This window comes from Canis lupus, chromosome 19, assembly GCF_048164855.1.
Source record: "Canis lupus baileyi chromosome 19, mCanLup2.hap1, whole genome shotgun sequence".
Lineage (NCBI taxonomy): Eukaryota > Metazoa > Chordata > Mammalia > Carnivora > Canidae > Canis > Canis lupus.
The window spans coordinates 41021579-41044929 of record NC_132856.1 but is presented as its reverse complement, the minus strand read 5'-3'; the positions used below and the strand labels follow the sequence as shown (position 1 = coordinate 41044929).

Genomic DNA, 23351 nt, shown 5'->3' with positions numbered 1-23351 from the left:
CTCACCACGAAGAAGGGCATCCAATTCTATTTCTGATTCTGGAAAGTGAGGAGGGCCAACATGTTGCCATGGCAAACTGGAGAGCCCCTCCCTGAGGCTGAGCCCATTCCCCAGGCTGAGGGCTCTTTGGGATGGAGAGGCCAAGAAAGAACTGGAAGAAGCCCAGTCTGAGGGCAGGGCTATAGGAGTCTTCTCTATGAGGGCAGTCCGGACATCACCTTCTCTCACAGCTCACTTGGGCCCCCTCTGAGCAGGCTTTGGGGAAAGGCCCCAGCCCCTGTGGAGAGGGTCAGGCTTCAGGAGATGGAGTCGGGGCTCTCTGAGAAACCATTCTTCCTTGTGGATCAGGGTGGGGCCCTCCCACTTAGGATGCCTTGAGTGTGGTGGGAAGGAAGTGCATCAAGGGGAGAGGGAAGGTTCTGGGACTAGCCAAATCTCCCAGACTTGATTTTCCAATGCACCCATATCTTTGGCACTTAGTGTTCTTGAAACAGCTCTGTCAAATTCTTGGCCCTGAACTTTTCTGGTCTACCTGTCTCCCCCTCCTTGTGCCCAGGAAGACTCTGGATATCTCCAAAAATCTAGGAACAGAAGGAGTCTTAAAGGGCTCCCAGTACAGGCAACCACTTGGTAATGGAGTGAAAAGCAAGGCCTGTTTCCCCAGAGGTTTCTGCCCACTGTCCAGGAGCTCATACACCAGCCCTCCTGCCCCAGAGGGTACAGCTGGGTGGCATTTAGCTTTGTGAAGGGAGGGCATTCCGGCTAGTAGCGCAACCCAGGTAAATATGGGCTTCTGAAAAGACCTACAAGGATGTTGTGATCCAACCTTCTTGGGGTATTAATTAATATTATTAATGGGTATTAAACCGAAGCACTCTTGGTCTTCAGGCTCCACAGACTGCTCCACAGTGCTCTGTGTTTCCTTCTCCTGACCCTCCTCCCCGGGGAGGGGGAGAATCCAAGTGACCTGTGAGCACTAACTTCCTGCTTCCCTGCCGCCTTTCCTGGCCAGGGTGCACCCGTTCTGAGAGGCAGTTGACTCCCCTTCCTCTCTAGTCTCCCTCCCTGACTCCCGAAGGAAGACAACCAGGGTGCGGAGAGAACTCCAGCCCTAGGGGAGCCCCTGATGGGATGAGGGGTGATAATCTACTCCTAATCTGGAATGTGGAATGCAGATCCAACAGTGCCAGGAGGATGTGGCTTTTGAGCTCTAAGGAATAGGAAATTTAAATAACAGATGTTTAAACAACCTTCCCTGCAAGCCGTGGTGCAGTGACCCCTCTGCTGTGATGTGTTACAGCTTAAAAATAGCCCACAATGAACTGCTCTGAGCTCCAATTGACTCAAGCTTACGTAACTCTGCGTGAAAGATGGCCAGCCGCATCAGCCCGGAGGGAGGGCAGTGGCAGAGACACCCTGACGGCTTCAGGGCTGAGGCAAGCTCCTCACAGTCCCTGGAAGCAGCCCCCCAGTCAGGAGCCAGCATAGGTGGGGCAGAGGAAATGCTGTCAGAAACATGCACCATTTCATGACTATTGAGAAGAGACCTCCAACCACATCTGCAGAGGGGAGGTGAGATCTGCCCTCCTGCAGGGGACTTGAAGAACCCAGGCCCAGGGGAGAGTGGGGACAACTTTGAGAACAGATGGCTGGGTCAGAACCTGTGGGCAAGGGCGACCGGGGCTGCCCAAAGGATTCTTTTCCCCCTTTGGAAGTGGCTTCCCAGCTTGGAAGAACATGCCAGCAGGACTGATGCCTGGTTGAAGCTGTCCTGACCATGGGGTCCGGTCCGGGAGTGAAGCCAACTCCTTTGGGGCCCCTCTTGGTCTCTATGGTCCAGGCTGCACAGGTGGGGCTAGTGACATAAGAAAGTGAGCACTGGCTTCCAAGCTGATTGAAGATCCTATGATCCTGTGATCTTGGCTGCCAGTTGCTTTGAGTCCCCTGCCTCTCCTGATATGTTCCCAGATTCCGGGTGCCCAGTCCAAGACTGACCACAAGCGTGCGGCGACTAAACCAATGTGAGACGGAACAAATAGAGAAGGGAAGGATGCCCCTGGCAGTGGGGCCACGGGTGTTCCCTCTGCATCTACTCTTCCTGAGCCCCAAGGATTAGGCAACTTCCCTCAGCTCCTACCACCTGATTTCAAAATAGAAACCACCATGGGCCTCACCTCTGAGCTTCCACTGAGCAGCAGGGGGACAGGTATGGGCCAAATACCAGGACTTCCTGTCACCCCCTGCCCCCCCCCCCGCCCCCAGCAAGGGCAGGTTGTCAGGGCCACAAGTGCTTCTGCTTCCCTGACAAGGCCAAGGCTGCCCAATGGGTGGAGTAGAAATTGCAGGGGAATGAGTAGCAATGGTAGGGCACAATCCCAGAATGGTCCTGGGATTCTCAGCGACAAGAGGAGTATGATCTGGGCAGTGTGACCATCCCTGCCAGGCTCAGCATGAGTATCTTGGAACCAGGGACAGAAGATGCTCAGAATGTCGAAGGAATAGAGAACAAGATGCAGGGGAAGAGGCTGTGGGAAGGCTCAGGAGCAGAGCTACCCTCCCTTCTAGGGCCTGGAGCAGTCCATCTGGGATGGACTGATGTGTTACGGGGTTCAGGAGAAACAGTTATTTCTAAGGGTATCTGAGGATATCAGTGTGAGGTGGCTGGGATCCAGGTGCCACACCTATGGACTGAGATGAGTCAGGCAAGCTCTGCCAATTGCTGGGCATTTCCTGCTTATCTTTGGGCCAAGGACTCCCACCAGGGGAGGACCAAGTGTGAAGGCCATGGCTCCAGGTCGCCATCCTTAAACGTGAAGAACCCAGCCCATTCAGGAAGCTACCACAGCCAGATGTGAATGTCACAGCTGTCCAGGCTCTTCTGACATCTACACTCATTGGGTTAGAAACCCTGGCTGGAACAAACCCCAGAAGAGTGGCAGGAGAAAATGAGGCTCAGCCAGCCCCTCTGTACCAGATGGAGAATGCTGGAGCCCTTCCTGGAGTCATCCCTGCTCCTCTGGGCTGGTGTAGCTCCACCTCTGGGCTGGTTGGATCCTCGTGATGGCAGAGCAGAGGCTCTGAGGGAAGAGATGCTCAGTACCTGGTGTTTTCACAGAGGGGGGTTTTCCAGCCCAGCATGGAGTAAAAGGTGTTCTTCACTAGGGCCTGGTGGATGGGGCTCAGTGCTCAGCTACTGATTTCTGGGGCTGCTTCTCCCCAGGCAGAGGCAAAAAGTGTGAGATGCAGCCTGGGCCTCTCTGAGCCTCAGTCACTCCCAGCAGCACCCATGTCCCCTGCCTCATTCTGGCACTGAGTGTCCAGCTCTCTCCTACAGGTAAAGGGAGTTAATTTGTGATGTAGCGCCATAGGTGGACCTGTGGCCTAATGGGCTACACTGAGGAAGTGACCAGTAAGGCCAGTGTCCCAGAAGTTCTCAAAGTTTGGAATGGGGCAATATCTAGAGCCCTTGGGTATGACCCCAGAGGGCCTTGGGATCCTTGGGAAAATTCTCTGAAAGGCTGGGGTTGAGACATAAGGAGCACCTCAGACCAGACTCAGGGTCCCCCATCAAAGCAGGTCGGTCTACCTATGTGTGCTCTCCAGGTGCCAGACAACAGTGACACCAATGGGCAGTCAGGAGGCTGTGAGTCATCTGCAGCTTCCCTGGCCCCAGCTCCCATCCTGGCCTGCCTCCAACCTTTACTAGTACTTGCTTGCCCCCAGCCCCACAGCACTACAACAGAAGGAGATGAGGCAGGGGAGCTGGTAGCTGTCATCCATAGCTCATGGTAGAAGACTGGACTCCCAAAGCCCCAGGAGAAGCCTCTGCTCACCCCATCAGAAACTAGTGGCAGGCCTAGGCCCACCATGGCCACCAGCAATCTTCTCCTTGCACTGGCCACCACCATGCCTGAGATACTACTCAGGCCTCCCCCAGGGAAAGGCAGCTCAGCCTTCACTGGAAGGAAACCTTCTAGTTCCTCCAGCCCATCTGGGGGCCTAGAACTAACCTACCCTTCCTCATCTCCCTTGTGGCCCTGTCAGCAATTTGAAGTCTTAAATCCAGTTCCTGACATTCCAGCTGGACTTGTGACTATTCAGATGGCTCTGAGGATGAAACTCAGAGCTTGGGGGCTGCAGCTTTGGGAGGAGGAGGTGCAGCTGTGCTATGATCCAGAGTCCCAAGCACCTGCTTAACTGCGGCCCCTCTCTGGAAAACTCTGGATTTGAAGGCCCTTGACTCAGAAACATGTCCAAAGCCTGATATGCTGGCTGCACAGAAAAGCTGACACCCTCTAAGCTGTCCTCTATCTCCCTTCTCTGAGAACCCTCTCCTGCTAAGCTCCCCTCTCAAGTACAGACCCCCCTGTTTTATGAGCAGATAAGCTATGGTCCATGAACTCCAGAGGCTCAGTGGGGAAAGAGCCTCAGTCCAGCTTCAGAGAGGTTCCTGGGCCTTCTCCTCACTCCCTATCCAGGGTGGGGAGTTCTGGGCAGCCTTCAGATCCTCAGGATGAGGTCACGGCAGGAGGACTACAAGGTGGAGTGATGGAGACAGTCCTTTCTAACTAGTATGGGGACTACAGCTCAGGGGGTACTCTAGGCTATTCCACCCATCTCTCTTCCAGCCTCAGCAGCGACACAACTGACTCCCCCCTACACACACACACACACACACACACACACACGCACACCAGGGGTCTCCAGCTGAGTGTGCAAGGCTACAAAACTGCCTCTATGCCTAAGTGGGGCTCAGAGGTACAGTAGTAAATAGGCAGAGTCCATCTCTACCTCTCCAGATCATAGATCCCTGATCTTCAGAACCCTGTACTTGAGCAGAAGATCCCCCTTTTAAGTTTACCCACATGTCCTTAGGGTCCTTAGGCTCCCCATGGCAGGGCCTCCTTTGGTCTGAGGGGACAGAGTAAGCAGCAGTAGGTAGAAAACAGCTGGGCAGCTCCAGTCCCAAGGAAACCCCACTATTTACCAGAGAGCTCTTGCTCCAAACCCAGGAGTCCATGTGTAACAGGGCAAGGAGCTGGGAACTCACAGGAGAGGGAGGTTGTTCCCCTTAGGGTGAGCTGGGGTCTCCCAGACTGGAGGGATGGAAGCCACAGGGGTCCTGAAAAAGAGAGAGGAACCACCACGATGCAGGCCCCAGACCCAGTCACTGGCATCCCAGCTGCCCCCTTTAGGATCCAGGGTGTGGGGGAGGAGCAATATGGAGGAAACTGCCCTCACTCCCCAGTGGAGTCTGCCCATCTAGTGGCTATTGTGCAGTGGCCTTGACGGGTATAAATAGCCTGGGCAGTCCAACATCTTGGAGCTGGTGCCTTGAAAGTGTGGAGCTGAGGCCTTGCTGCTGGCTCATCTCTCTCAAGGCAGCAAGGGGAATTCTGGCAGGATTTGGTAAGGGCATGGTTGAGGGGGGAGCTGGTCTCCATGCCCTGCAGTGTGAGAGGGAGCTGCAGGTGGAGCAGGGATCCCTGGGAACAGGTTAGAGAGAGCCAGATGCAGGCTGGGTGATGGGAGAAGCCATTCTGGCTCTGCACGCCTGGGTACTCAACCCACCCTTCTTGGTTCCATCAAGAAGTCCCCAGGACCCTGTAACCTGGATCAGGACCTCACCCTAACCCTCCTATTCTCTAGAGCCTTTGTGCTAACCCTACAAAGCCTCAGAGTCTTTGTATGTGCTGCTCACTTTGCCCAAAACTCTCTTCCCCCCTCTGCTTCTGGCACAGTTCCCACCTGATGGGGACTTAGCAGAAATGTCACCTCCTAGGGAGGCTTCCCTCACCTTTATTCTCTCTCTAAAGCTGCCCTCCATTCCCTCACAGCAGCCTTTCTTTCATAGCATTGACCACGATTTGCACTTGAATATTCGGGTGTTCATTTACTATTTCAAGGGCCAGTGCTGGTCACTGCTGAGTCTCCTGTGCCCAGCAGGTCAGGCACACACCAGGTACCTCATAAATACTCATCACATTGAGGATCACCCCACTGTTCCCTCTGTGGAGTGAGGGGCCATGGGGCCCTGCTCCCTCCTGTCGCCCCAGAAAGTTCAGGGGGAGGGACAGGACAGAGGCCAGCCTGGGCTGCCCTGGGGCCTAGCCTGGCCCAGAGGCAGTTTGGGATTAACTCCCTGGCTGCTAGACAGTCCAATCCCTGGAGGCCTGCCCACAGCTGAGGTCACGTGGGCTGTGATGGCTCTGAGAAAGGCCGGAGTCGACCCGTGTTCCTGTGCACAGGTGTGGTCTGCAACTGCTCTGGGGGCTTGTTTGCCTCCTCCGAGGCACCAGCGCCCAGGTTTACATAGGCTGCCGGCAGCTGCACATAGTGGTCCCCAAGCAGCCTGGCCGCCACGTGCTCTACTTCCTCCACCAGTGCCGTGAAGGTGGGTCTCACCGCGGGGTCCACAGCCCAGCAGCGTTGCATCACCATATACCTGTGAGAAGAGGTGAATGTCGGAGGCTGGGAGCACCCCCCAGTCAGAGATTCTAGGCTGCCCACCTGCTGTTAATCCTGTGGCAGGCCATGCAGGGACAAGGACAGGTGACAGGGCCTAGAGCAGAGTGTTGCCCAGTCAGGGACAGCTCTTCTCAGCATTGCGACTGCTATCCCAGTCCTGCCTCCCCACCCTGGCAGAGGTCCGATTGCCCCAAAGGTTGAGCTTGAACTCCTGTACCCTGTGACCTGAATGATGGACCTTGGGCAAGTTCTTTAAGTTCTCTGTGTCTCTGGATTCTCCCCTGATCACAGAGCTGTTGGGCAGACAGTGGAAGGATGCCTGGGAAGCACTTAGCTTAGGGCACACCTCCCGAGCTATCACAGATATATTCTGTCTTTTAGGAAGGAAGCCTGTGTCGGGTGAAATGGGGATTAAAAGTCCCTAGACACAGACATAGGAGATGGTGCAAGTGGCCGTGTGATTCCCAAGCAGTGCTTCTCTGGGTTTGGCTGCCTCTTTATCTTGGAAATGCCATCCCAGCCTTAAATGATACTAAGTGCCCTACACAAAATTATCTCCCAATTGTCAGACTCTCTAAGGATGGTACTGTCATCATCCCAACTTTACAGATGAGGAAACTAAGGCCTCAAGAGGAGAAAAGATTTGGCCTGGTCTAATGGATGCTGTGGTGGTCTACCCAGATCTCCCTTAATTCCCCAGTGGCTGCTGCCAGCTCTTGCCTGAAGCCTTCTTAGGAAGTGTCTCGGCAAAAAATAGCTGCCTTCCCCAAGCTCTCACTGTGACCAGTGACTTATTAATGTCTAGTACAAGGACCTGGCCCCTTGATCTAAATTTTGCAAAATTCCAAAGAGCTGGGGCACCTGGGTGGCTCAGTGGTTGAGCATCTGTCTTTGTCTCAGGTCATGATCCGGGGCCCTGGGATTGAGCCCTGCCTCAGGCTCCCTATGGGGAGCCTGCTTCTCCCTCTGCCTATGTCTCTGCCTGTCTCTCTGTGTCTCTCATGAATAAATAAACTAAATCTTAAAAAACAAACAAACCCTGAGGAGCCATTCCAGATCAAGTAGCCCCTATGGGATGGGCTACAGCCTCTGCTGCCTCTCCACAGCAGCCCAGCTTCTCCCCTAGCCCACTCCTGCTACCCTGGCCCCCAATCTACCAATAAACCCCCTGTACATATATCCCCAGCTCCAAGTCTCTGTCAGGGAACCTGACCCAGGGGCAGATGGGCAGTAAAGATGATTTCCCTTACTTCAAAGCAGATGTACTAGTGAAACGAATAATAAAGATTAAACCCAAGGCAGGCAAGGCTGGAGGTTACTCATACTCTTTTGGAGCACAGCCTGAGACAGAAGTCATCAACTACCTTTACCTGTGACCTGGTTCTTCCTGTTCTAACCACAAAGACCTGGGCTCAGCTGAGGCACACGTACTGCTGCTGAAGCTGAACCCTCACACAGGCCCACTGGGCAGGCATGGTGAACATAGCTGCCACCATGCCTTAGGAACAGGGAATCTGAAACTATATTCAGTAGGGAAAAATGTTGATCTGGAGATGTGGTGGGGGCTAGTGTGGGAGCTAATGGAACCTTTCCTTGAGGTTAAGTGAATGGAAAAGATGGAAAACAGGCCCCCTTGGCGGGGGTGGGGTGAGAGGAGTGCTGAGAAATCAAATCACTGGCCTCAACCCAGACTCTGAGTGGGGAGTACTGTTACCATGGCAACCATGATATCCTCCCAGCACTCAGCCCCAAATGGGGGTGGAACCAGTCCATAGACCAGGAAACTGAGGCCCAGAGAGGGTCTCTTTCCAGGTCAACTAGAGGACTGGTCAGAGGGCCAGGCAAGAGCTCTGTCTCCTGCTCCTTCCTTGTCTCTGGGGCCCAGGCTCCCTCCCACCACCACCTCCACATACTCACAGAGAATTGGGACAATATTCAGGCTGGGGCAGGCGCCGACCCTGGGCCAGGAATTGAATGAGGTCAAAAGGGTCAATGTGGGGATATGGTGGGGCACCCCGTGTCAGCAGCTCCCATAGCAACACACCAAACGACCACTGTGGGAAGAGAAGAGGAGATTCAACTTTTACCTCAAATTTGGGGGCAGGAGGGCTCCCCAAGGTCCTCTAGCTGGAAATCTATCAGAGCCCCTTCCTCAATACCTCACATTTTCCCTCAGTCTCTTCTCACCATTGGGACCCTGTGTGGAGTTGGGCCGGGGCAGGCCTTGTATCATCTGCAAGGAGCCAATGAGCTCACAGCCCCCTCTTGCCCTGGCAAGAGGAGTCCATTTCAGACCTGCTCCAGAGGCAGGCAAATGGGCTGTGGATGCCACTCAGTTTGGGGATTCCCTGGACTCAGATCATCAGCTAGAGCTGAATGGGCAAAGCCAAGTGCTCTCCTGGGACACCAGGCCATGTGGCCTCTGGGGCAGGTGGGGCCTCACCACGTCAGACTTGGTGGTGAATCTGTAGGTCTGCAGGCTCTCCAGTGCCATCCATTTGACAGGGAGGCGAGCGTGGCGGTGCTGTCGAACACTGTAGTATTCCTTGTCCAGGATATCACGAGCCAGGCCAAAGTCAGCCACCTTAACTGTGAATGATTCGTCCAGCCTGGGGGGGCGGGGAAGGAATCACACTCAGGACTGGCCCCCACCAGGCCATGAACCCATTAGTTCCAGATGTCATAGGGCTTCAGAGCCACAATCTGGCCAGACATGGAATCTGAGGGCCAGAAAAGTGAGGACATGCCCAGGATGGCACAACAAGGGCCAGAGTGTGGGCCCTGCCCTGAGGTGTCCTTATGCAGTAGCACACCCTGGTGCCCTGCCCCCTTGCTTCACCACAAATGCTCTGGCCCCTCACATGCAGTTCCGAGCAGCCAGGTCCCTGTGCACAAACTTCTGCTCTGCCAAGTACTCCATGCCACGGGCTACCTGAAGGCCGAAGCTGATGAGGTCCTTCACCGTGGGATTCTGGGGGCCACAGGGGGCTTGGTAAGCAAGGGCATAGCAATGCATCCCCAACTGTTGCCCAAGTCTCCTGATGTCCCCCCACCCCACCCTGCCCCAGAGCCACCTGAGCACCGACCCGCTGGGGTGAGCGGATGAACCGAAGCAGGTCTCCATGGCGCATATAGGGCAGCAGCACACGGGGCAGGCCTTCAGGTGGCAGCACGATACCGATGAGAGCCAGTACGTTTGGGTGGTGCAGACCACGCATGAGCAACCCCTCGCGCAGGAAGGCCTCTGCCTCCTGCACCTCTGTAATGCCTGCAGAATGGGTTGAGTCAGGCTCAGACCAGGGAGACCCTCTGCAAGGCTCAGATGGGGAAATAAAGGAGAAAGTTCTCCTGCTTGAGGTCACTCAGCAAGGCTGTAGCACAGCACAGACGGGGAACCTCCTGGCCTCTTCCCCACTTACGACTCAGTGACTTTACAGCACAGTGGATTCGATTCTGGTCCTCGTCTATGTATTCTCCATGATAGACAACTCCAAAGTGGCCTGGTGAAGGGGAAATGGTAAGGGACCCCCAATGCCCAGGGTGCACGCCACACCCTCTCACTGGCAAGCAAACCCCAGAGCACCACCTGGCCAATCTGATATTAAAAACAAACATCAGCCACCTGGTGATAGAGCCTGCACCCTCCCATGCCCACTTAATCTGTAGCAGAGTCCACTGAAGACAGATGAATTCCTATTCCACAGATGAGCAAATGGAGGCTCAGAGAGGTTATGTGGTATTCCCAAGATCACAAAGGTTGGTGAGAAGGCCAGAGCAGAGTCCTGCCCAAATGTCCCTTGAGCCCACGCCATCTCAGAACTCCATCTGTGCCCCAGTTCCACCTGCCTTGGCCCCCACACCTTTGCCAATGACTCGGTCACTGTGGGTGACCACCTGCTCGTGGGGGATCAGCACATCCTTGACCTCGGCCAGGAGTGCAGAGTCCAAGTCCCCAAGCTGGATGGACGCTGTCCGCAGCAGTGGGACACAGGACCCATCCCCACTGTCTGAGGAGGACGCTTTGTGGCCCCAAGTAGTAGAATCCAGACCATCCAGATCATGCAGACCATCGGCGGCGGCAGGGGTGGCTATGGAAGAGAGGGAGTGAGGGGTCTATGGAGCAGAGTGTGTGGCTCCAGCTTTCAGCACTTCCCCCGCCTTACCTTGGCCACTTCTGTAGTCAGAGCCTGAGCAGAGCACAGGCAAGGGCACAGCTCCAGTCGTCTGGCCCAAGGATGCCAGGTCATTTGAGTTTAGAGAGAGGACTGTGGAAAGACAGCCCTTGATGGTCAGCCTCTCCAAGCTCCTAGAGGTGTGGGCAGACCTCCAAGGCCAGGGCAGAAGGAAGATATAGGGACTTGGAGATGTCATGGTTTGGGGGTATAGGCTGAGTTTGGGGGTATAGGTGATGAGAGCTCACCTAGCTGTCTCCTCCGCCGGTAGTTGAAGATCAGCACAGTGGCCAGCACAGCTACAAGCACGAGCAGGGCCAGCAGGACACCAAGGAGTAGCCTCTGTGGGACCCGCTCTCGGCTTGGCCGTACCACCCTCCCCAGGATGTGACATTTATCATCCACACAGACCTGGGGGCAGGTAGCAACTCAGGCCCAGCCTGCAAGCCCTGGCCCATGTCTCCCATGGAGAGCCAGCTGAGCTGCCTACCTGCAGTGGTAGTGGTTCCTTGTCAAGTTCCAGGGAGGGGGGCAGAGGGCAGATGACCACGTCCCCCCGGAGTTCATGCTGGCAGACCTTACCATCCACGGTCACATTCATGTCTATACAATCAGCCACAGCACCCAGCCCAATATACTGCAGAGACAGTCATAAGGACTGGCCAGTGCCCACATCTCCTCTGGGCAAGGCTTCAGCCCTAACCCTCCACTGTCCCTACCCTCCATCCCCCATACTTACCTCAAACTTAATGGCATGCTCCTCAGGCTTCAGCGGGGCTAGGTCAGTGCTGGGTGGATGGGGTGGGGGCAGGAAGCGAAAACCAGGCAGTGTGAAGCCAGCAGCTCCATCCCCCCAGGCACTCAGGTTCCCTATCACCCACCTCTGGGGGCTTCGGACCACATAATCAGGCAGGCGGCACTGGTGCTGCTCCGGGGACAGCCCCTTACACTGCCAGGGCCCATGTAGAGTGGTTAGCCAGGCATTCCACCTATAGCCACCTCCTCACCCCTCCCCTCCTCAGCCCTGCATGGGGTCGAACTGGAACTCAGGGGACTGATCCAGTCTTTCCCCCCGCCCCGCTAATGCCCACTTGGCAGCTGCCAGTGCCAGCTCACCCTGTTTTCCACTACCCTAAGTCCATCATGGAATGACAGCACTAGGTGCCATGCTGAAGTCAGATGCTGGCCATGGATGGTGACATGGGAGCCACTGTGGAGGAGAGCAGTGTGGTGGGCTTAGGGTGCTCTCTCAAGCTGGTTCCCTCATTCCTAGGAGACCAGAGTGGACAAGGAGGCGGCACTTACATATAGCCACAGTTGGGGCTGATGCCCAGCACAATGGGGTCTTCCCGGTAGTGAAAGTTCCAGGAGCCAGGCACCACAGCACCCCCTACCTGCAGGTGGATGGGAACGATGGCCGTAGCAGCCCCAGGGGGCGTGGTACATAAAAGCTGCTGCTCGCTGACCCTGCAGACCAGAGTGGGAGGTGGAGAGGGGGATTGGGCTCAGGATCACCCTCCGTGTGATGGCCAGATCTATCTTTTCCAAGGGTCTGCCAATCCCTCCCAGTTCCTCTGTTGGTTATCTCCCCAATCTGCCCATACTCAATGGGTCTGTTTGAAGATAGAGCCATTAAGTCTTCCAAGAAGGCAGGGCAGGAATAGGTTCCCCAGGGCCTTGGTTGGAGCTAATAAACTCTGTGATGGGCTCTCTCACCATCCCTAAACCAGCTCTGGGCTGCCCACCAGGGCGGGCAACAGATCCTTCTTCCTGGACCCACTCCCTATACTGACCATGTGCCAGCTCTCCTCTCTCTGCCCTGGCAGGATCCAACTCCCACCTGGAGAGGGTCCTGTAGTCTCCCATCCCCTTGCCTGTTGTCACTTACTGTTTCAGTGGGCACTCAGTCCCATTGACCAGCACAGTCTGACTGGTGCCTAAGGACAGGCCCTTGCCTTCAAGGGTGAGGCGGGTACCCCCTGCCCGTGGGCCAAAGTGGGGTTTTACTGCTGTCAGCACCGGCTCCTAAGAGGGTATGGAGGTGGCTTAGGTTGGCATAAGAGGCCTTCCACTCTAAGTCTTTCCCCACCCATATTGCCCAGTTGACCAAGGGCACAGACAAGGCAAGGTAGCCTCACCATGAAAGAGAAGCCTTGCAGCATGGAGGTGCCATCTACCCGGAAGTGCTTGCCTGGAGGCACGTTGGTCACAGTGAGGCTGACATTGGCGGGCCCTGCTGGCTGCTTTCCCGAGGGCTGTAGCTCACACTCAAGCTCCTCTACAAAGTCTTTCTGGGGCACTGGGCTAGAATACCAGGGGAAGCCAAGGTCAGCCAGGGGTCACACAGGCTTGGCTACCTGCCCACCACATATCACAGGTCTCCTCTGAGCCTAAAATGGCATCTCTTCACTCATCCCTTCCTCCAGGGTAGGCAGGATCTGGTGAGGCAGGGCCTACTAGCCTTGCCCAGTTTCATGACTCAACAGATAGGTAAGGCATATGCAGGCTCAGGAAGGGACAGAGAGGGCTGCCCGGGGGGGCTCAGCCGTTTAGCGCCGCCTTCAGCCCAGGATGTGATCCTGGAGACCTGAGATTGAGTCCCACATCAGGCTCCCTGCATGGAACCTGCTTCTCCCTCTGCCTCTCTCTCTCTCTCTCATGAATAAATAAATAAAATATTTAAAAAAAAAAGGAAGGGACAGAGATGTCTCCTCAAACATCAAGCAGTCAAACATCAAGCAGCCAGAGCCACTTCAGCTCGCCTCATATCTCCTTGTCCCCAGGGAGGAGAAGACAGGGTCTCACAGGGCAAGGGCTGTTTGGTCATCCCTGTCAAGGATAGGAAGGGCAGAGACTAGGTTATACCTGAGGTTTGAACTGTCCTTGGGCAGCAGTCGGCAGGGACTTTGGCCCACGGTGACATGATGTGTGCCCTCATGCACCAGATCAGCAGGACGCAGGTGGAAGTTGGAGCCACACAGGGTCAACCTTGTGCTGCCCCTTAGGGGTCCACTCTGAGGGTAGAACTGAAGAGGGGAAGAGAACCTGAGTCCCTGTGTGGGTCAGGGCTCTCAGCTTTTCCCAGAGTTTTCTGCTGTGCCCCTTGCCTGCCCTCCCTCTAGTCTCCTAGATCACTGGCTAGTCCTCGCTCGGGCACTTTTCTGCCTCCAAGTCTTTCCATGTGCCATCCTCTCTGCCAAGAATACCTTTCTTGTTGATACTGAGAACATTCCAGGCCTAAGGATCATGGTCAAAACGTGCTGACCCCGCACCTGGGTAGTTCAGTTGGTTAAGCATCGGACTTTTGATTTCAGCTCAGGTCAGGATCTCAGGTTGTAAGATGGAACCCCATGTTGGGCTCCACCCTTAGCGGGGAATCTCTTTAAGATTCTTTCCCTCTGTCCCTCCCCCACTCATTTTCTCTCTCAAATAAATGTCTTAAAAAAAAGAAAGAAACAAAAAGAAATAGTATTAAAAAAAAAAAGAAGAAGAAGAAGAATACCTGCTGACCCCACCCCAGGCCCAGCTTGTCCCACCCTTACCTGTGTCCTGCCAAGCAAGTGTTACCTCAGTAAGCTTAGGTGGGCAATGATCCTGTTGCCAGGAGCCAGGACACTCTTTCTGCCGGCCACACATGCCCCCACACCAGCCACAGCCCATGAAACGCTGTGCCCGCAGACAACTCCCACAGGTGAGGAAGTGGTGGCAGCCAGGGCCCTGGATAGGTACCTGGAAGACCTTGCAGTGGCAGACAGGTGGTTCAGGGGTGGTTGGAGAGGGAACTAGGCCCCACAGACACCCTGGTTATTGTCGATCAGGGTGGTGAGACCTGTGTATCAGTGCTTCCCAGGATTGGATGGAGGGGCTAGGCTCCCACAGCCCTGGCCCCAGGCCTGACCCCAGTCCCACCTTACCTGATCCCCGGAAGCAAAGAACAGGTGGTCTCCAAGGCGACTAACATCTCGTTGTGTGGGCTGCCCATTGTTGCCCAGTGAGAAGTTGGACACAAACAGCAAGTAGTTGAGAGATCTGACCAGCTCCACCTGGGACAGGTTAATGTGAGCAAAATGGAAATGGGGATGGAGACCCAGGGACAAGGAGACATGGAGACAGGAGTCCTACCTGCAGGATGCGCCCATCAGCTGTGCCCATGTGGGCCACTGTGACATTGTTGAGGCGTGTCACGTGCAGGGCAGTGACTTGCACTGGTCCTAACAATCCATTGAAGAGGTCCACACGTGATAGGCTGCCAGTGACCAGTAGAGGGAAGTGACGGCAGCTGGTGTTGAGGCTGGGGGCCTCCAGGCCAGGCTGGGGAGGATCAGGGAAGGAGTCAGGGCTCATCACCACACACTGGCCCCTGGGACTTCTGTCAGTGACCACAGAAGCCCAAACCCCCATCCCTTACCTGGCTTAGCTAGGCCCCAGATCTGCCACTTGCCCTCTTCCACCTACGGGTCTCTCAGAGGCAATAAGGCCAAGAAGGAAGGTCCAGGCTGGAAGACTGCCTTCCATGCCTTGCTCTGACCCGCCATGTCCATTCTGATAATGACTTAGACTCTCAGAGACCCAACCCCATTCTGTCCTCACAACTGCCCTGTAAAGTGGGTGCTCTCACCATCCCTGTTTTGCAGTTAAGGAAATGGGCTCAGAGAGCATTTTGTCACTTGTCCAAGGCCTTATAGCCTCTCAGGAGAGGAGCCAAGTAAGAAATCTGAGCTCTTGACCAGAGTCTTCTTGTGCTCTCTGCCGGTTATGCCCTGAACTTCAGCAAACCCTGTGCCCCTTTGGGGCTTCCGTTTCCTCTCTAGCATAAAGTAAACTCCAAAGTTAATTGGCCAGCATGGGACTGGTAACAGGTCCTTCTTCCTGAGACTCCAAAGATTTTTCTCCACATCCCCACCCCCGCCCTCGCCACCTGCTACCTGTATCCCCTTCAGGGAACAAAAGAGAAAAACCAAGGCCTGAAGGCTAGACCCCCTGGATTTAAGGGGGACTTAAGGGGAAGACACCGCTCCCCTGATCTTAACAGGAAGGTGTTTGGCGGGTGCACTCAAAGCCCCAAGACAGGACTATGGAAGCTTCTGGGGAATCAGATCAGGATAAGAATGCAAAGTATTGGGAAAAAAAAAAAAAAAAAAAAAGAATGCAAAGTATTGGAACTGAGTGCAAAGCACAGGCAGGGCTCAGTAGCTCTTGCTGCTTGGGACCTTCCCTTGCTAGTCCTGAGGTTCCCATCAAACCAAGTATGCTTAACTTAGTGCTTGGACCTCAGTGCTGATCAGGAGCCCTGGGGTGCAGAGCTGAGCCCAGAAGCTCCACACACTCTGGGGCTGTAGCCTGTGTGGGTGGGAACTGGGACTTTGGCCTCACTTGAGGCAGGAAAAGGGGCCTGGCCTTAGCCAGAAGCCAGCCAGGTGTTTTCAGCATGACTCAGGGGCAGGTGAGGCTGAGGGGTGGAAAAGAGGCCCTACCCCAGTTGGGGCCACACCCCTGTACGCTGGCCCCTGGATTCCAGGGCCTTAGCTCTGGGTTTCCAGGCTTGCTATGAGCCTATTGCTCCTGAAAACCTGACTCTAGAGTCCAGTGCTCCACAGAGGAGGGTGACTGCTCCAAACTTAAACTCTACCTGGACCCACGGAAGGCAGGTGCCAGATCAGAGCCCCACAGGCTACCTGAGGACAGCCACAATCAGCACACAGTGGGTGTTGCCCTGGAGGCTCCGTGCCCAGTCATCAAACAGCGCACAGGCTGGTTCACTCACCTCCCAGGGGCCTGGCCAGCTTGGGGGTCATTTTGAGATTAGTCCTCCCAAAACCTGGCACTGCCAACTCACACAGGATGTCTTCTGACCTACCGACCACTAGCCAAGTCAGGGAGAGATTCTGACTCTCTAGGGGGAGAGGAGGGTAGACACAGACGAGGTCTTTCCACCCCTAAGGTCTCCTCAACCCAGAGGGACTCAGCTGAAGGAGAGAGGCTGGAGATCCCCTACTCTTCACTGTGTATAAGTTCTTCTACCTCTGAGGCATCAATAAGAGCTAGAAAGAAGTCAGTGGAGAATATCCCAGAAGGGCCAGGGCCATAGGGCAACCACAGACTCTGAGAGCAGAGACTGTGAGTCAGCTCACTGAAAGACCACTCATCTAATGCTGTTCACCCCATGGCCTTGGTTTAATCTCTTATAAACTATGGTAGGACTGTTAGGCTCTAAAGGGTCAGTTTTGGTTTTGTGCTCAGCATTTTAAAGAATGTCCTATTTGTCTCTGCTCCAGCTCCTTGACACCATGGATGGAGAGAACCTGGGTAGGGTCTGCTAGAAAGAGCCCCCAGTTCAGCATGGGCTGGGAGACCTCCTGCTTGGGGTGAGAGGGGGAATTGGAGCAGGGCCTCAAAGATAGTAGAAGAAAGTCTGAGACTCCTTTGTGGTGAACCAATTCCAACCATCCCCTCCTAAGCCTTTACTCATCCCCAGATGTTTATAGTTGCTTGCACAAGACTGGAGTGAGCCTCCTGGAGTTTATTAGTGCCAAGCCACCTTCCCATCATGTCCTAGGTCCTCCCCCAGTCACCCCATAGAGAACAATCAAGAACAGTGAAGGGTGTCAGTGAAGCCCAAGCCATGCAGGCTCTCTGACAAGCCCCCAAACTTCCAAGACCCAGGAGGCTCCCTGAATTAGGGTGGGGGAGTAGGGGAATCTTTGACAACTCCCGCACCCCCCTCTTTAGAAAGCAGAGCAAAACAAGTGCATTCAAAGGTAAAATGAAACTGTGTTGGTGAACAGCTGCATCTGTGTGAAACTGTTAGCATCTGCCTGTGTGAGGGGGTATTTCTCTGTGTATGTCCCCAAGGCTATGTGGTGGGCAGGCAGGAGGAGATCCCACCCTTCTATCTGGAGTTTGGCAGTGTGCCTGCCAGAGACAGTGGTGATGCAATCTGGTTCTCACACAATCTGGGAAACTACCTAAAAAAAACAGAGGCGGTGGTACCTGAGAGGGTGAAAGAACGAAATGGAGAAGCAACAGGGGCTAGCCTGGCTGGGAGGTGAGCCTCCCAGGTAGCCTGTGCTTGGCTGATTCCCTCACCCCTGTGCCACTCCACCCCGCTGCCCCCAGGACTAAGGAACTGCGTGGAGGTTCCTTCTTCTCCCCTCCTCCTCTCATCCCAGACCCTCTCACTGGATTCAGCCACCTGCTCACAGGTGAGGGTCCCTTCTTTCTGCTCACCGGGTTGGGGCAAAAACTAGGCAACTGGAAGAAGTCGAGGCCTCGCCGCAGGCCGGGGGAGACAGGAGGCTCACAACAGCGTTCCACACCCTGCTCAATGAGAGTGTCCACGAGGTCGAGGGGAAAGGCACAGACGACAGAATTGGGATTCACACCGGGGCTGCTGTCTCTCCTAGTCGCGAAGACTCCGAATAGCACTTCCTGGCCCTGGGGGATGCTCAGCTCCTTGGCCAACTGGCTGCCCACGGGCGCCGTGTGGGCCGCTCTCAGCACTGGGTAGGACTGTCCTCCCTGGGGCGCTGCGCGGCGCCGGCGTTTGGGCTCCAAACGGCAGTCGAGGATCAGCTCCCGGTAGTCGCCCAGCTCGGGCTCGGCAGCGCTGAGCCGTGCCAGGCGCGTGTGCAAGGCGCCCGGGGCAGCTGTCACGCTGGGCCGCTGCACGGTCAGGAAGTAGACGAAGGCTCCGGCGCGGAAAGTGTACACGTACTCGATGGAGTAGGAAGTGAGGTACTCGGGCAGCACCGACAGCGCCGCAAAGCCGGGTGCGAATCCGGAGGCATCGGCCTTGAGGCGCCGGATGGACACCGAGCGGGGGCTGAAGCTCGCGGCCACCGTCGCGTCCAGCGAGGATGCCGTGTAGAAGTAGGAGGCATGGCCCTGCTCCACCACGGTCACCAGGGTGCCCAGGGGGCTGGCCACACAGTCAGGGCACTCGTCGGGTCGGTTGTGGTGGGCGGAGAAGAGGCAGAGCGGAGGTGCCAGGCGCAAGGCAGCGCCTCCCGGCTCAAGTTCGTGCAGGAAGCAGCGGCCGTGCAGGCTAGAGCCGCAGCTGACCAGCGCGGGAAGCGCCGGCTCCAGCACCAGCACCCGTGCATCTGTGTCTCCCTGTGGGCTGTGGGGGCCCGGGCCACAGGCCGCACATGTCTGGCAGCCGGAGTCCCCAACAGGGCCCGTGACCAGGCTCTCTACTGGCTGCAGGCCAGGCCCCAGCACAAACAGGCGATTGCGTATAGCTACGAACACTGCACTCCCGTCCTCGCCGCCCTCGTAGGTCGTTACGGCCTGTACCGGACCTCCGGCAGAGAAGCTCGGCACCTGGTACTCCACGTCAAAATTGCGCAAGGCGGCATAGGGGGTGCGTGGGCACCGCCAGGACCCTCTGGCCAGCAGCGACGGCGGCGGCAACAGCAGCAGCAGCAACAGCAACAGTGAAGGCTGGGAAGGCGGCGGGAGAAGCTCCATCTAGGCCCCGCTGAGGCCCCGCTGGGGCCCCGTTCGGGCCTGGCTGGGAGCAGACTCGAGGTCTAGACTGGGATCCTCATCCAGAGCCGCCGCTTCTGAGAGCCCTCGGGCAGCTGAGCCTCGCCCGGGGCTACCGTGATGCCCAACGTCCTCCCCCCTCGAGTCTGAGCACCCGGCACCAGGTGAACACTCACACCCCGCCAGGGAAGAGGGAGGCCACCTCACCTGCTGCCCCAGCTGCAGCTCCAAGCCGGAGCTTAGAGCCAAGGCTGCTGAGGGCGCGGGGCGGGGCTGGCGGGGCCACGGCGTGGGGGTGGAGCTGTGGGTGGGGCCTGTCTACCACCCAACTCTCCAGGCCCCGGCAGGCCTGTCACCTACACCTCTTGGGCACGTTTTTCTCAATGGCATGTGGGTGAATGTGCGTGGAGTGGCCTGGAAAGAGGCAAGGAGGCCTGAGCCGTCCCTTCCTGCCCTCCATGACCAATTAGGCTGAAACTAAGAAGGATCAGGGATCCCTGGGTGGCACAGCGGTTTAGCGCCTGCCTTTGGCCCAGGGCGCGATCCTGGAGACCCGGGATCGAATCCCACGACAGTCTCCCGGTGCATGGAGCCTGCTTCTCCCTCTGCCTGTGTCTCTGCCTCTCTCTCTCTCACTCTCTCTGTGTGACTATCATAAATAAATTTTAAAAAAATTAAAAAAAAAAAAAAAAAAAGAAGGATCAGGGGCCGCCTCAGCACCGGTGAGGGTTTGAAGACCACTTGGCTTACTTCATCCCTTGTCATCAGTATCTAGCAACATACTCAGACGCTGGTTCCCAAACAAGGCCTAGAGGCCCCTGAGAGGCCAAGAATGTGTGGAAGACCAGAGGGGAGACATGGGGGGGCCCCCCAAGAGTACTACTCTGTGGGAAGGGGCCATCCTTCCATGGGCCTGCCCTGGGATGTCAGTGACAGGATGGTGTCAGAGGAAGGTACATTGCACCCTGCCTGCCCAAGGTAGGGATTGTGAGTTGGGGCCTATTCTGCTGGCTGGACATTAGAGTCAAGAGTGGTAGGTTATGTGGAGGCCTGACCTCAACTCTGGTACTTCCACTGCTGCCTCAGTAGATAGAAGTTGCAGGATAGGGGATAACAAAACACAGTGCTGGCCTTCTTTGCTGCTCATATGGGAGAAACATGGGCTTTGACAGGGGCCCTCTAACCTGCTCTATAAGCTATGCTGGGCATCGGTCCCTCTGTCTCTGAAACGAGGATGTAGTTCTAACTAGGTGGCTGTCCAGAGTTCTCCAGTGTGTGAGGTGTATGGGATTGGAGGAAGGAGAGGCCACCTTGCCTCTTACACCTGGACTTCAGCAGCTGCTCCTTGATAACTAGTTCTCCCTGATACTAGAGAGGGGCTGGGAGACATCGTCAGCCTGACAGCCCCCTCAACTAAGTGGGCCTGGACCCTGGAGGGAGGGGAAGCTTCATAAGGTGGCCCTATGCTGGGGTCCAAGAGACCTGTGAACTGTGGGTCCTAGGGTTTTGGAAGGTAAGAAGGTTGGGGGAGAGAGGAGCTTTCAGCCCAGCAGGATTCATTCAGCCTGACTTTTAGAGCTGTATCTCCTGTAAGACCATACTCCTTGTTCTTCCTTCCAGGAGCACCATTTTTCCTTTCCTCCTCTTAAAGCTTAGATAGCACTTCCTCCAGGAAGCCCTCCTGATCCTGTAAATGCCAGAGCCATTTCGTGGGTCCCACAGATCCTATGCTATACCCCTCTCCCGGCCAGTTGACCCTGGATACCTGACTCCCCCCTTCCCCCATTCCTAGTGCTGGACTCCCTTCTCCCCTCGAGGCTGGAGCTCAGTGAGTACCTGGTGGAGAGAGGAAACAGGAGTGGGGAGCCACACCCAGTGCTGGGAGGATTCCAAGCCTCAGGCAACATAAAAGGCACTCCCTTCTCTAACCAGAATTGGCCCGGAAATGAATAAATACCCACAAAAAAATCATGGCACAGTTCCTGTGTTCCACAGTCAACTTGTCTAAAGATAGTCATGCAGGGCACTTGGTGGCTCAGTGATTGAGCGATTGATTCGGCTCAGATCGTGATCCCAGGGTCCTGGGATCAAGTCCCGCATCGGGCTCTCCATGGGGAGCCTGCTTCTCCCTCTACCTATGTCTCTGCTTCTCTCTGTGCGTCTCTCATGAATAAACACAATCTTAAAAAAAAAAAGAGAGAGAGAGACATGCAGGGAAAAACTGAAATGAAATATTCTTTGCTGGCATTGAGACATAGTTTCTTGGACCCCCATCTTGCCTCAGGACATTTCAAGAGACTTCTGTGGGTTGGGAGGAGACTTCAGGGCCCTCTTTGATCACCCTATCCCACCCTTTGTGAGTTGGGGTATAGCAGTCAACAGTTGATTCTTTGCTGCCATCGTGTGGCCAAGATGTTGGCTGCCCCCAGGCCAGTGTCCCTTCCTGGGCAGCCCTGGTCCTTGATAGAAGCATCCACAGGAGTGCCCCTTCCTCCTTCCCCAACTGTTCGCTCTGCAGGAGGGGGCAGGTAAACCATCTGGAGGAAGTCTGCTAATGGGGCCTTGCAGTGCTAAGTATAAGTGCTCTCCCAAGCTGAACTCATAAGCCTTGGCCCATATTTGGCTTAAGATCTGCCCAACTGCCCTGGCATCTGTCACCTCAAAGGAGTGCCCTCTTTTCCCATTGTGAGCTCTCACACCCTTCTAAACACTACTTCAAAGAACTAGTGCTGGCCTTTATCTCCAACCCAAAGAGATCATCTGAGTATTAGCAGGGGATCTCTCTAACCACAGTATGACCATATCATTCTGTAGCTTTAAAACATTCAATAGCTCCCTACTGCCAGACTTTTACCTGGAGTTTGAGAACCCCACACTTCAGGTGCTTCCTGCCCTAGGTACATGCACTCATCTAATTGTGACCACCCCTTTCCACACCCACTCAGAATAGGTGCTAAACTACAGAGAAGCTGAGAGCCCTACAAGGATGACAGCAGCCAAAAGGGGCACTTAGGGGTTGACCACTTACCAGAAGCATGCCAATAGCAGTCATGGTGTCACCCTGGTCCCAGGGGCAGTGACTTGGTGCACTGGCCAGGATCAAGGGGAGAAACAGAAGTAGGAACAGGCAGAAAAGAGACCCAGGGCACATATGCAGGGTGAGCAGCACCACCAAGCCTGTGACTGTTTCCCAAGAACTTTGGGGTCTGGGAAGATGGCTCATGGCCAAACCCATTCTAATGTGATCCAGGATGCAGCCAAGGGCAGGGACTATGCTGCCATTTCCTGGGATAGCAATTGAACCATTCCAGTGTACCCTTGGTCCATGTTACCCACACAAATATTTTTCCGAACATGAATTGGTTTTAGAGGCAGAGTACCTTAGCCCATCTTTTTAGAGATTGCAAGAGGGTGATTTACTCTACTGTCTGAAGACCATATTCAGTGGACACTTTTCTCCCATAAGCATTTCCTAGTCTTTTGCTCCCCTAGCCCATGATATGGTTAAATTGTGGCAGAACTGGGAAAGCACCCCTACCCCCCCAGCAGCAAGGTAGAAGCTTTCTGCACTCTGTCTTGGGCTCTGCCCAAAGAAGGTCTTGGGACAGAGTGAATGTGGCTGGGCCTTCACTGCTGAGCCTCCAGGGATGTCCACAGTGACTCCCATAGGCTGGGGCATGCCAGAGTATAGGGTGGTTAAAGAGGGCCCAGTGTGCCTATGTCATCTGCCCTTCCTAGGCAGGGTTTTCCCCTGTCCCAGAGGTCAGCTGAGTTTTCTTGCAGGCCCTCCAGCTCACTCCTGGGGCCACTCTGGGGAAGTATAGATGCTGAGGTGGATAGCCCTTCAATCTGGGACAATTTCCCGAGTGGCTTAAACTCTAGAGACTGAACTCTAAATTTGTCTGTGCTGAACACTAGACCACCTCACCAAGGGCTCCCACCTACCTATACCAAGGCTCAGACTCTCCTTAGTTGACTGTATCTTACTCAGCTCAGCTACTGCTGAACTACAGCAGCCCATTAAACAAAGCCACAGCTACCAGGGTGTATGATTCCTAGGAATGAGAGGGGAGGCACCAGGGGCTTAGGCTGAGTGTTGAGGTGGGGCTGTGGGGGCAAGGCCAGTGGGGTGCTAAAGTACACTTTATGTGTGGCAAGACTTGAGCTGAATGAAAAGAGCCCCAGCCCAAGTTTCGACTCTGAGTGCCTGTGTCCTGATGCTAA

At 55.4% G+C, this 23351-nt stretch overlaps 1 protein-coding gene across 3 annotated transcripts; it reads right to left on the bottom strand.

The window, feature by feature from the left end:
• Nucleotides 1-12: 12 nt before the first annotated feature.
• MST1R (macrophage stimulating 1 receptor) lies at nt 13-23322 on the bottom strand. Of its 3 annotated transcripts, XM_072786156.1 has the most exons (21): nt 17868-23322; nt 14763-14951; nt 14555-14683; nt 14208-14378; nt 13506-13666; nt 12779-12944; nt 12529-12665; nt 11946-12107; nt 11757-11850; nt 11380-11589; nt 11131-11277; nt 10889-11051; nt 10632-10733; nt 10329-10556; nt 9888-9968; nt 9543-9736; nt 9330-9439; nt 8912-9077; nt 8386-8522; nt 5051-5122; nt 13-277 (listed from the first exon to the last, which is right to left on the bottom strand). In XM_072786156.1, exons 1-21 carry the CDS (start codon nt 19107-19109, stop codon nt 232-234), a joined length of 4107 nt encoding a protein of 1368 aa, XP_072642257.1. In that variant the 5' UTR covers nt 19110-23322; the 3' UTR covers nt 13-231. The 3 variants fall into 3 exon arrangements, with proteins under 3 accessions (XP_072642257.1, XP_072642255.1, XP_072642256.1); XM_072786154.1 differs by lacking the exons at nt 13-277; nt 5051-5122 and adding an exon at nt 5867-6445; XM_072786155.1 differs by lacking the exons at nt 13-277; nt 5051-5122 and adding an exon at nt 5867-6445 and having other exon boundaries at nt 9555-9736.
• Nucleotides 23323-23351: the final 29 nt, after the last annotated feature.

Excerpts from the sequence above, each read along its gene's own strand:
- MST1R (XM_072786154.1), bottom strand. The coding sequence starts at position 19,109 with ATGGAGCTTCTCCCGCCGCCTTCCCAGCCTTCACTGTTGCTGTTGCTG. Across the intron at positions 12,945-13,505 it reads AAGGACAGTTCAAACCTCAG|CCCAGTGCCCCAGAAAGACT; the intron begins GTATAACCTAGT and ends CTGGTATTCTAG. Across the intron at positions 11,278-11,379 it reads AGCATGCCATTAAGTTTGAG|TATATTGGGCTGGGTGCTGT; the intron begins GTAAGTATGGGG and ends CTGTCTCTGCAG.